At 40.5% G+C, this 12,357-nt stretch overlaps 1 protein-coding gene across 1 annotated transcript; it reads right to left on the bottom strand.

The window, feature by feature from the left end:
• Positions 1-209: 209 nt before the first annotated feature.
• Positions 210-2,516, bottom strand: FAM24A (family with sequence similarity 24, member A). The gene is made up of 3 exons (XM_011986398.1): positions 2,494-2,516; positions 1,554-1,680; positions 210-559 (listed from the first exon to the last, which is right to left on the bottom strand). The coding sequence occupies exons 2-3, from the start codon at positions 1,667-1,669 to the stop codon at positions 367-369; spliced, it is 309 nt and encodes a 102-aa protein (XP_011841788.1). The 5' UTR covers positions 1,670-1,680; positions 2,494-2,516; the 3' UTR covers positions 210-366.
• Between the last annotated feature and the right edge of the window lie 9,841 nt (positions 2,517-12,357).

Below are 12,357 nucleotides of genomic sequence, written 5' to 3'. Positions count from 1 at the left end.
GGAGATCAGTTGGGACTGACATTGGAAATGTCCTAATATCAATGTGCATTTTCCTTGTGGGGTGGGAGATGTGCTGGACACTTTCAGTTTCTAACTTTCTTTTACCACAATGTAATATTACCAGCTAGTGACCCCAAATCCCAAAGTGGGTAACATACATATTTAAATAAGCGATGTTTATAACTAACAAAAATACTGGAGGCAGAGGATTATTTCCAATATTGCACATTTATGCAAAAGTACAGAAAATAACACTGTACATTATATAATAGCATGTAAACATTCTAGAACTTGACTTGAATAATAAAATGTTCTACTAAGAAAGAAATATTGCTCATGAAGATTTTTGTGCCCACCTTTCCCAAGTCACAGGCCTTCATTTGTGTCACAACAGCAAGGTGGCAGGGCATCACAACTGCCATACATTCTACATCCTTCACAGCACTGGAGAGACGGATACGACTCCATGGTGGTGTCTTTGGCCTGGCTGTTCTTGGCCCACCACACCTTGTCTGGGCTGTGATGTTTTACAGCCACAGCATCAGGGTCCTTTGCAGCTCTTAAGAAAAGACACACACAAACCACAGGCTTAGAATTTTTCTTCTCAGTCCTTTTGTTAGAACTGTTGGGGGTGTCTGGGAAATTTAGTGCTGAAGCCAATCAAACATGAACACCAACCCTACATTAAGGCTCTCTCCTCTGTATCAAATTCCTCTTGAATCCCTTCCTCTCCTACGATTGCTGTAAATGTAAACTCAGGTTACAAAAGTAAGGGTAAGTGAATTGCAAGCAAGGTCACCCAGCTGGTCACTGCAGGCCCCCGATATGGAGGAACAATGGGAAGGTGCTGTATTCAGCTGTGCCCCAGGCTCTGGGATGTGTCACTGTGAACTCCTTAGAATGGACTGTGTCTTACAACCAACCTCTCTGGTACTTGAAGGGTCTTCTCCCCAAACTGTAATTGTCTTTTGTTCAACCTACATTCCCTTTTCTGCTGTCCCCCAGGATATTCACATATGTCAGCTGTCCTAGAGTCCTAAAAGTCCACCTCTTTGTCCTCAAGGCCACCAGAAATGAAGGAACACTCTGACAGCTCCCAACTCAGGCAAGAGGAGATCAATCCAGCCTGTCCTCCGCATAAGCACAAGGCAGAGGCTCATTCATGCAGCCTCCCCTATAGTCTTCAGCCTACAGTGCCCAGGGAGGCACTGGCCAAGGTGCTGAACAGAGGGAGGCACTGGCCACGGTGCTGAACAAAGGGAGGTTTGGCCAAGGTGCTGAATTAAACACCTGATGGTAAACTCACTGAGGTCCAGTGACAGCCAAGCACCACTGACTCTCACAGTCTTAAACTGAGAACATTCGACAAACTCCAGGCAGAAGGGAAAAATTTTACACTCAGCTGCCATTTCTGCCTTTTCAAAACTGCTTGTTCTTCTTGACCTCACTCACTCAGGGGTATGGCCACAGCAGCAAGGAATGACCTTGCTCAGATAGGGAGTCCAGGTATCCCATTTGAGGAGGTGTGATTCACTTTTCCCCACGTGACTCACTTTAGTGCCTTGGCTACTTTGACGTAAAGACAGAGCACAACAATTAGGAGCACCATCGCGGCAACCAGTAAGCTGCTTCCAATGCCGATCATGATCTTCGTCCTGAGATCAAACATCTTTCCCACGCCTAGGGAGAAAGTGCAGGGAAGCAGAACATGGCCTCCGTCCCCACACAGCCACTAAGCTTCCGTTAGTAGAGGAAGAGTGAACCCCAAACATAGATCTTTATGCATGTAAACTGCAAGCAAATCTTTCCAGAGACACCTAGGATCCTAAGCTGGCCCAGGGGTAGACAAAAGGGTTTATTTATGGATAAAAATGGACTTCAATGCAAACTCCAGAGGGAAGGAAATCATAATGACAGACAGTGGGAAGAATCTTTCCCTCTCACAGGCATGATGTGCAGCTGGAAATGACCACAGGACTGTCCTGGAGCTGATGGCTTCACTCCCCACCACCTGGGCCCTGAAATATGTTCACTCCGAGGGTCAGAAGTCACCCCTCACTGTACATTAGGTTTAAAATTATTTTATGAAGCTAAGATAATTAGTTTAAAAAGTATTGTCTAACAATACTGAGAATATGAAAATCTATTTTGTAAGTGATAAGTATTTTGGGAAAAACAGTTTTCAATCTTCCCACCGACAACTGGGTTATCTCAGGGTTTAAGGAGATTCCTGACACTTCCAGGCAAACCCCTTCCAGGGCTCAGAGATGGGAGGTAGTCTGCAGAGACCAGGAGCCAGCTTATCCAGGAGCCCCCGTCCTTCATTCTGTCTTCCTAGTAGACCATAGGCCTACCTCTGCCTATTTAATACTCAATTCTCCCAGGAAACGCAGTTTGTTTGGAATAAGTAATTTGCTTAATCTAACGCTCTGAAATTGGGGAACAGTGAGCCAGGAGAGAAGAATAACCAATCTGGGAGCTAAGCATACTTACTACAGTTCAACCATCCAGAGCTAGATAAAGGCCAATTGTAACAATAAAATTAAGGGGAAAAAAAAGTTTTACGGCATGGGATATTTGGAACTTCTCAAACCTGTAATCTGCGAAAGAGGGATCTAATTATCCCTGCTAGGAGTAATTCAGATCCAAGGTTGAACAGCTCAGCTCACTTTTGGAAGCTCAGGTTCAGCCGGAGCTGGTAGAATGGGCCTACTACAACCTTCATGCCACAGGCTGTGTGACATCAGCTCTCTGGACACCAGCTCTCTTTCATGGAGTTCTGAATTCTATTCCATAGGCATATTTTTGCTCTTGTGAAATATAAATACTATTTTGAATCACTTAATTCTAAGTCTTTTACCTTTTCAGGTCTTATTTCACTTCCATTAATTTTTGGAGTTTGACTGCTAATCAAAAGCAAGTTTGAGATCTCAATTTAGCAAATAAAAGAAAAAGAAATGTGGGAAGGGTAAAATAATCTTACATTTAAATGTTCAGTGATAGAAGACTGGTTAGACTTTAGATTTTCGCTGCACAGTGAAATAATATGGAGCCATTTACTAGGATTCAGGCACACTTCCATTGACATGGAACGATTTTAATGCTTTATAGTTAAAAGAAGTACAAAAATGAAAGTCGAACAGGATATCTGTTCTAGTTAGGTTTGTATGATTTTTAAGGTACTCATATCCAGCCAGTGTAGTAAAATTAGATGAAGAGACACCAGGTTCAAGGAAGACTGTGTGGACATGTTTCTCCCTGCTAAGCATAATTATTATCCCTGGAAATAACACGAATCAAACAAAGGAGAACTCTGAAACTGGAAAGAAAAAAGCAAACTACTAGGGACCCCAGGCCTGGGTAAGCTCCACAGCAGTAGAACAGGGGAGGTGGATAGATCTGGTGTTTTCCAATGCTCAAGCTAGCTTATTCCACTCCCGGATTTAATGTGAGTTCTGCTGACAACCCCAGGCTTTCCCAGCAGCAGTAGCAAGTTGGGTGGATTGCGAATCCCACTGGCAATAAGTCTGCAGGGGCAGTGCTCATCTTCCTTGCTAGTCCTGAGACTCCCCTCCTCAGACCCTAAAGGGGGATCTGACCACATTCAGTGACCTAGCCCAGAAAGCACTCTGTTCCCATGTGCTAGAGACCCCCCTGGACTCCAGCTTGGGGGCCCTCCTTCTGTCCCTCAGGCAGCACTTTTGGGGACCTAGAAGCCCCAGTAGCACCAGATAAATGAAGTAGACCAAAATAGCACCACGAAACCTCTGAAAATTAAATTGTCATTGGCATCTAATCCCACAAAAGCCAGCCAGGACCTGCATGCTAAACCTAGGCAGTGACTACGTAATAAAATAAAATATTTAAATAGGATCTAGAGTCTCCTAGCATAACAGTCAAAATGTCCACGATTCAATGAAAAATCACCCATAATACCAATAACCAGAAAAGTCATGCCCAAATGAGAAGAGACAATGAACTGATGCCCTGAACATGGAATAAGTTCAGTGTGTTCAAGGAACAAGAAAAAGGCCATTTGACTAGAGATGCATGAAAGGGGACATGGCAGGAGAGGACTTGGGAAAAACTGGCTAAGGATACAAACATGCAGGGCTTAGAGCTCTAGTATAAGCTTATATATATATTTTTTTCTCCTGCTTGTTACAGAACACCCTTGGAAGATGTTTATTGGGATTTTAGGAAGAAACTCATGCAATCTGGCTGGGGAGCCTGTGCTTTTAAACATAGACCAGTGGTTACAGAAGAGAAAACTGAGGTCAAGTAAGGTCAAATAACTTCTCCAAAGTTACATAGCAAGTAATTGACTAAGGTGGAAGGAGAATCCACGTTTCTTTTCCTAGTGTTTTTTCCTGGAACCCATCTTGAGCATATATCTTCTGAGGGGATTTGAAGAGATTATGTCAGAATAGGCAGAAAACTAAAATCCTAGGCTTCCTTGCTAAATTCAGGCATGGGACTGTCTTTCAGTATGAGGAAGTAGGGACATGGGAAAAGGAAGGGACAACTGGGAAGATGCTAGCATTTGCTTTACCTTGAGAGGCTGCTATGGCAGAAGAGTTGCTTCACTTTTCCATTGATTTCAAGTGGGAAAGAGAATCAATTCTAAATAAGAAGGTTCTACATGGGCATGGGGAACAGGATAGATGGAAATAGGGAAAATGAAAGGGGTCCTGGATTTCAAGCCCATCCTCACCATCTATTGATACCAAGACTAATAAAGCAGTTCACCTCCCTAAGCCTGCTGCTTCTTTTCTAAAGTGAAGGGATAATGAATGGTGTGAGGTTTGACAATGATGGCGGTGGCGGCTGTTAGAGTCTCAGAGGTTTCTACAAGGACAGATGTGTCACAGTTTGGAAAACTGTTGATACCAATGTGAGTAATTAACTCTTCTGCTGTGGCTCTTCTCCAGCCACAGGTGTGTTCTGCCCACAGGCTGGATCCAGGCAGAAGGTGTGAAAGTGATGACGATTTTGAAGGAATCTTTACCAATGGGTCTCTGCTAGAAAAAGTCTGCAGTCAAATGACTGTTCAATTGGAATCATCACTTGGTTTCATCATGTTTCAAGATTTCTGACTCCTCAACAAATCAAAGAGCTTTCCTACTTCTCTTCTAGATCCCACAGTTCTCATTTAAACAGCAACTTTCAGGACCATCTCCTGCACACACAGGTTGCACAGTCACCTATTCAGAGTTTTTGGAATCTTGACTCTGTTTCTTCTGAGACTTATCCATTTATTGAAGCAGGGTTTCTCTAACTTATGTGTGCATAAGAATCATCTAGAGAGCTTGTTAAATCACAGATTCTGGGCCTAACCACAGAGATCTGATTCATTGGTTTGGTGGAGGGAGTCCATGAACTTGCCTTTCTAAGCATCTCCCCAGGGGAGGCGGAGGCACAGGTTGAGTGTGTTAGAGTGCCTGTACTGGTCAGGGTTCTCTAAAGGGATAGAATAGGATAGATGAATACATAAAGGGGAGTTCATTAGGAGAATTGACTCACACAATCACAATGTGAAGTCCCATAATAGGCAGTCTGTTAGGTGAGGAGCCAGGAAGCCAGTCCGAGTCCCAAAACCTCAAATGTAGGGAAGCCAGTAGTGCAGACTTCAGACTTCAGTCTGTATTGAAGGTCCAAGAGTCCAAAAGCTGAAGAACTTGGAGTCTGATGTTGGAGGGCAGCAAGCATCCCACACGGGAAAAAGATGTAGGCTGGAAGACTCAGCCAGTCTAGTCCTTCCAAGTTCCTCTGCCTGCTTTTATTCTGGACGCTATGGCAGCTGATTACATGGTGCACATTCAGATTGAGTGTGGGTCTGCTTCTCCCAGTCCACTGACTCAAATGTTAATCTCTTTTTGCAACACCCTCACAGACACATCTAGGAACAATATTTTGCATACTTTAATCCAATAAAGTTGACACTCAATATTAACCATCACAGAGCCCAAAACAGGGACTCCATGTTCAGTCTGTTTAATAATAGCCCTGGAATCTCCTGCAATGGCTCTTCAGGGACCACATCTCATTCTTTTCTGATTCCTTAGATCTGCGTTTAGGGCTGTGGAACCTTCATGTTTAACAAGTCCCCCAGGTGATTCTGACAAAGCAGACTGTTTGGGGAGTACGTGCTGGGAATCTCTGGCCTCATCTCTGAAATTTAAGGCTGTCAGGCAGTTGGTCAGAGGCTACATGTACAGGGTTCTGCATTCACAGTGCCTACATTCCATTATGACCAATGACTTCCGCAAGTGGGTTCATGAGGAGAGCTCCAATCTGTGTGTTGTTTTTTTTTTAACATTTATTATTTTATAATTTCTCAAAAGTCTTTCATCACATGGTTTATCTTTTTATTAACAAAGTTTTTTTTTTTAATAGGTTTTTGGGGAACAGGTGGTGTTTGGTTGCTTGGGTAAGTTCTTTAGTGGTGATTTCTGAGATTGTGGTGCAGCCCTCACCCAAGCAGTGTACACTGTACTCAGTGTGTAGTCTTTTATCCCTCACCCCCGCTCACCCTTCTCCCTGAGTCCCCAAACTCCACTGTATCATTCTTATGCCTTGGTGCCCTCATGGCTTAGCTCCCACTAATAAGTGAGGATATAAGATGTTTGGTTTTCCATTCCTGTGTTACTTCACTAAGAATTATGGTCTCCAACTCCATCCAGGTTGCTGCCAATGCCATTATTTCGTTCCTTTTTATGGGTGAGTAGTATGAATAAACCACATTTTCTTTATCCACTCATTGACTGAAGGGCATCTGGGCTGGTTCCATATTTTTGCAATTGTGAATTGCATACCGTAAACATGCATGTGCAAGTGTCTTTTTCATATAATGACTTCTTTTCCTCTGGGTAGATACTCAGTAGTAAAATTGCTGGATCAAATGGTGGATCTGCTTTCCATTATTTAAGGAATCTCTATACTGTTTTCCATCCCACCAGTAGGGTAGACGTATTCCCCTTTTCACCACATCCATGCCAACATCTATTATTTTTCAATTTTTCATTACGGTCATTCTTGTAGGAGTGAAGTGTTACCACATTGTGATTTTGATTTGCATTTCCCTGATAATTAGTGATTTTGAGCATTTTTTCATGTTTGTTGGCCATTTGTATATCTTCTTTTGAGAATTGTCTATTCATGTCCTTAGCCCACTTTTTGATGGGATTATGTTTTTTTTTTTCTTTTGTTTCAGTTCCTTGTAGATTCTGGATATTAGTGCTTTGATGGATGCATAGTTTGCAAATACTTTTTCCCACTCTGTGGGTTGCGTGTTTACTCTCCTGATAATTTCTTTTGCTGTGCAGCACCTTTTTAGTTTAATTAAGTCCCATCTATTTATTTTTGTTTTTGTTACATTTGCTTTTGGGTTCTCGGTGTTGAAGTCTTTGCCTAAGCTAATGTCTCGAAGGGTTTTTCCGATATTATCTTCTAGAATTTTTATGGTTTCAAATCTTAGATTTAAGTTTTTGATCCATCTTGAGTTGATCAGTTGATTTTTGTATAGAGAGATGAGAATTCAGTTTCATTCTTCTACATGTGGCTTCCCAATGATCCCAGCATCATTTGTTGAATAGTGTGTCCTTACAAGAGCCTCAAATTATAGTCTCAACAGCTGGGACAGATCTTATCAGTCATACTTTAAGATGAGTTATATGGCAGCAGCATGCAAACTCAATCTCTGCCCTGTGTCAGGTAGACTGAAAATCCAGTGGTGAAAGCCTCAGTATGCCACTTACGGGGAAGAGGAAGATAGAATCACACTCAAGGGGGAGGCAATGTAGAAATTAAAATCATACACTGTATCTTGATTTAACGTATTGATCACCCACACATCCTTTTCAGCTATTTCAAACTGGAGTGGTTACCTTGACACTTTTGAAGGTGCATTTGTCAGCCCTAACTTCCCAGCATCCAGACTTGGCTTACTGGGTGTAGCACATACAAATAGAGAAAAGTTATAAGAGAAAAAGACTGAACAGAGATTTTGTAAGTGCTGTGCTCTACTTTGCCTAGTTGAGCAAATTCAGGCAGAATTTTCTTAGGACTAATAATTTTAGCAAAGCAATTATACACATATAAATACGTATAGCACTTATATAATAACACAAGAAAATCAATACCTATGAATTTCTAATATAAATAAAATACAATTTAGGTCTTCATTAACCTGTAAAAATGAAGAAATTGAAGATCAGGAATTAAAACTCATTGGAATTATTTGTACTACAAACAGGACTATTTTAATTATTTTATAAAATATAGCTTATGTGTTCTAGTTATAACTATATTGGAGCATTTTGTGAATCAAAAAACAGACTGCAACTATCAGACACTAAAGAGTTCATTCAGCCTTTAACTAAGACACATTTCTCCCAAATGCTGAAGGAAATGCTTCCTCATGGCTACGTATGTTATAAAAAAAAATTAGGATGCTATCCTGACTAACACAGTGAAAACCACATCTGTACTAAAAATACAAAAAATTAGGCAGGTGTGGTGGCATGTGCTTGTAGTCCCAGCTACTCGGGAGGCTGAGGCAGGAGAATTGTTTGAACCCAGGAGGCGGAGGTTGCAGTGAGCCAAGATTGCGCCACTGCATTCCAGCTTGGACAACAGAGCGAGACTCAGTCTCAAAAAAAAAAAAAAAAAAAAAAAATTAGGATGAGTCTGATAAAAATAACATATACGTTCTCATGTCACTGAGGTCCGAGTCAGAGTCATAAATGAACAAACTTATATTAGTTAGTTCTCATGTAAATTCACCAAAATATTAAATGAGTGTAAGATATCCTTTTACACAAAAACAAACATCTTCACAAAAATGCAAATAAACACTCATGATTCCAAAAGGGGGAGGATGGGAGGGGGAGAGGGTTGAAAAACTACCTATCAGGTCCTATGTTCACTACTTGGGTGATGGGATCACTAGAAGCCAGTCTCAGTATCATGTAATATACCCATGTAACAAACCTGCATATGTACCCCCTGAATCTAAAAAACCAAAAAACTTAACAAATATTAGATAAAAAGACAATATTTCTATTTATTTCAGACAAGTAGTTTCCAGGGAGGATGCATTTATTTTTAGGATGCAAATATATCACTCTTCAACACACACACAACAGTTACAATCTCTGAAAATTAAGTCTGCCAGAGATAACTGCAATCTCCTTGATTCATATGTCTTAATCCTTCAGTGGGGAACCTCAGCATTTCACACTTTAAATGTATCAGGAAAGGGTTTGGAAAGAAAAATCTGTATCAGATTTAGATTTTGTACATGAAGAATTTGTGTTAAAAAAAAAAAAAATGGGGCCGGGCGCGGTGGCTCAAGCCTGTAATCCCAGCACTTTGGGAGGCCGAGATGGGCGGATCACGAGGTCAGCAGATCGAGACCATCCTGGCTAACCCGGTGAAACCCCGTCTCTACTAAAAAATAAAAAAAAAAAACTAGCCGGGCGAGGTGGCGGGCGCCTGTAATCCCAGCACTCGGGAGGCTGAGGCAGGAGAATGGCGTAAACCCGGGAGGCGGAGCTTGCAGTGAGCTGAGATCCGGCCACTGCATTCCAGCCTGGGCTACAGAGCGAGACTCCGTCTCAAAAAAAAAAAAAAAAAAAAAAAAAAAAAAAAAAAAAAAGAATCAACTTGCCCAAAGGATGCAGAATTAAGAGGAGACAGGAAAAGAGCTTGAGGTAATTTTACCTGACATCAAATTCTTTCTCTTGCTACTCTATCACACTGCTGCCTCCTACATTTCTGGTTCCTTTTTTCCTCTCCCTGTATCTGCACATATGCAGCTACTCTCCAAGGGTCTCTCTTCCTTGCTTCAGTTCCTCCCTTCACCACACTCCGTCAGCTACTGTGGGTACACCACTAAACTTCCCTTCCAGCCACTAAAGGTTCATTCCATTTCTCCTAATCCTCTGTTTTCAGATGTTTGCAACATCCTTTCAGGGAATGTTTTATTCAGAGCTAAAACTCAATATTCCCAAAACTAAACTTTTCTTCCCCTCAGGTATCCTCCTTCCTTGGGTTGAATTTAGATTATTGGTGCTGCCATCCTTAAAGCCTCAATTTCACATCTGATTCTATTTTTCTCCCACAACACCAATATTAAGTTAGTTGTAAAGTCCCAACAGTTTCATTGTTTTAGCATTTCACCATCCAGCATCATGTTACTATGTTCAATCTTAGACCCTCATTCTCAGTGAGCTGCGGTCGTGCCACTGCACTCCAGCTGAGCAACAGAGCGAGATTCCATCTCAAAAAATAAATGAAGTAGCATTCAAAGCTCTCACTATGACCTAGCTGAAATCTACTTTAAACTTCCCCTATTACCCTTCTTTTTCAGAGAAATGAACTACTACTCATTCCTCAGCTACATCCAATTCTTCTAGCATTGAAGATTTTATTCACCCAATTTTTTGTCTGAATTGGCCTCCTTCCAAATTTACTTGCCTAATCCTGTCCTTTACAGGCCTAGATAAAAATACCACTTCCTTTAGTGAGCCTTTCCTAATCTTCTTCATCCTTCCTCATTTATATGTTCTAGAATGTAAATCCTTAAAGACAAATTATAAACTGATCATCTTTGCATCCTGAAATGTACTCAAACTAGTGCCTTGTCCACTAAGGTGCTTAATAAATACTTGCTGAATGAATGTGTGAATGAATTCATGAAAAAGTGTGAAGATTTGTAGTCAAAATATTTTGTAGGAGGGTAAGTCTATGAAATGTTATTTTTTACACAAGTAAATAACGATAACAGTTAAATCAATTACAAAATTTCAAAGAAAAAATTTACATCACTACATGTACTTATAAAAAGCCATTATTTTGAAATTTTTAATGGTATCTGGAAAGTCATCCATTTCTACTTATCGACTGCTGAAACCTAACCATATTCATCAATTGCTGAGCTCCAGGACATAACTTTGACCCCATGGACTCCGTTGTGGTTTGGATCCTGTCTAGGTCTACTCTTGATTTTAGAGCCAGAGAGCTTGTTGAAAAATTTGCTCAAACTCCTCTCATGTGTATCACAGCTTTACTGATGAACACACACTGCCTTTCACCAAAGGAGAGCAACTATTACAATACAAACTTCAGAAAAACAAATAATAATATTAAACAATATTCACCATTTAAGGTCACTTCCTTGTATTATCAGCAAGAGTAAAGTATTCAGGAAAACAAATATAAACTTTAAATATATTTTCAAGTTCTCCCTAATACAGTAATGGTCAGAGGTTTCGATTTATTATGAAACTCAGAAGAACAATTTATATAAGAGAACATCATTTTTAAACTAAAAAAAATACTAAATACACGAAAGAAGGTAAAATTAAAGTTGCATTTATTTAAGCAACTCAAAATAAACTATGTCAATCTGAGACTTTAACACACAGCAGCTTACTGTAATATTCTTTAACACAAAATAAGGGTGTTTAGAAGCCTATTCAAAGTGTTTACTGAATTACTAATATAAATGAGCCATTTAGAATTATAGGCAGAGTCAAGATGGTCTCACGTAACCCACTGGTTTACACATTTAAAAAGATGAAGTTTGAGGTAATTTTCTACTTTGTCAAAGGATTACCCAATTAGTAAAAGTCTGGCTTAGAACCTAGTTCTTCTGGCTGTTGTAACAGTGCCCTCTCCAATGCTTTATGCTGCCTCTCTTCATCCGTGTGTATGAACCAAAACACATTTCATGTGTGGCACCGAAAACAGTAGCAAAGTGGAAAGGAAACAGGATTTAGAATGAGATAAACCGGAGTTCAATTATGAGTTTGCTCTGTATAGCCTGTATGATCCTGAGCAAATGCCAAAACACGAATCAGAATTCATATGAGGGAGGATAATATCAATGATTTCACACGGTGGCTGTGATTATGTGCTAAACTTTCCAGTACCTACCACTGAGTAAGTATTTGAAATATGCATCAGTAACTATTTTTTTAACTTTCATATTCTGCTGCCTCAGAATAAGCTTTAGGCAGCTTGGGATTTTCCTAAATGAAATGACCCTTTGTACTCACACATACTTCCATAGAATAGTTACAAAAAATATTCATCTTCAGAGAGACCCACAGAACCATATGTCACCCAAAGACCCAGGTCAATGCCAACCCATGGCACCAAAGACGTGACAGTCCTTCACAGTTAAGGAAACACTTAAATTTAAACACTCGCCTCTCATCCTCCCTATTATCTCCTTTCTGCTTCTTAATCCTTATAGCCTTTCTCACCACCAAATAAAACACAGTTTTATTCAGAGTGTGCTCATTACCTGTCTCATCCCATCTGAATATAAGCAACACAAGGGTAGTCGCT

This window comes from Mandrillus leucophaeus, unplaced genomic scaffold (assembly GCF_000951045.1).
Source record: "Mandrillus leucophaeus isolate KB7577 unplaced genomic scaffold, Mleu.le_1.0 Scaffold299, whole genome shotgun sequence".
Taxonomy (NCBI): Eukaryota; Metazoa; Chordata; class Mammalia; order Primates; family Cercopithecidae; genus Mandrillus; species Mandrillus leucophaeus.
This window is presented reverse-complemented; position numbering and strand designations above follow the sequence as displayed.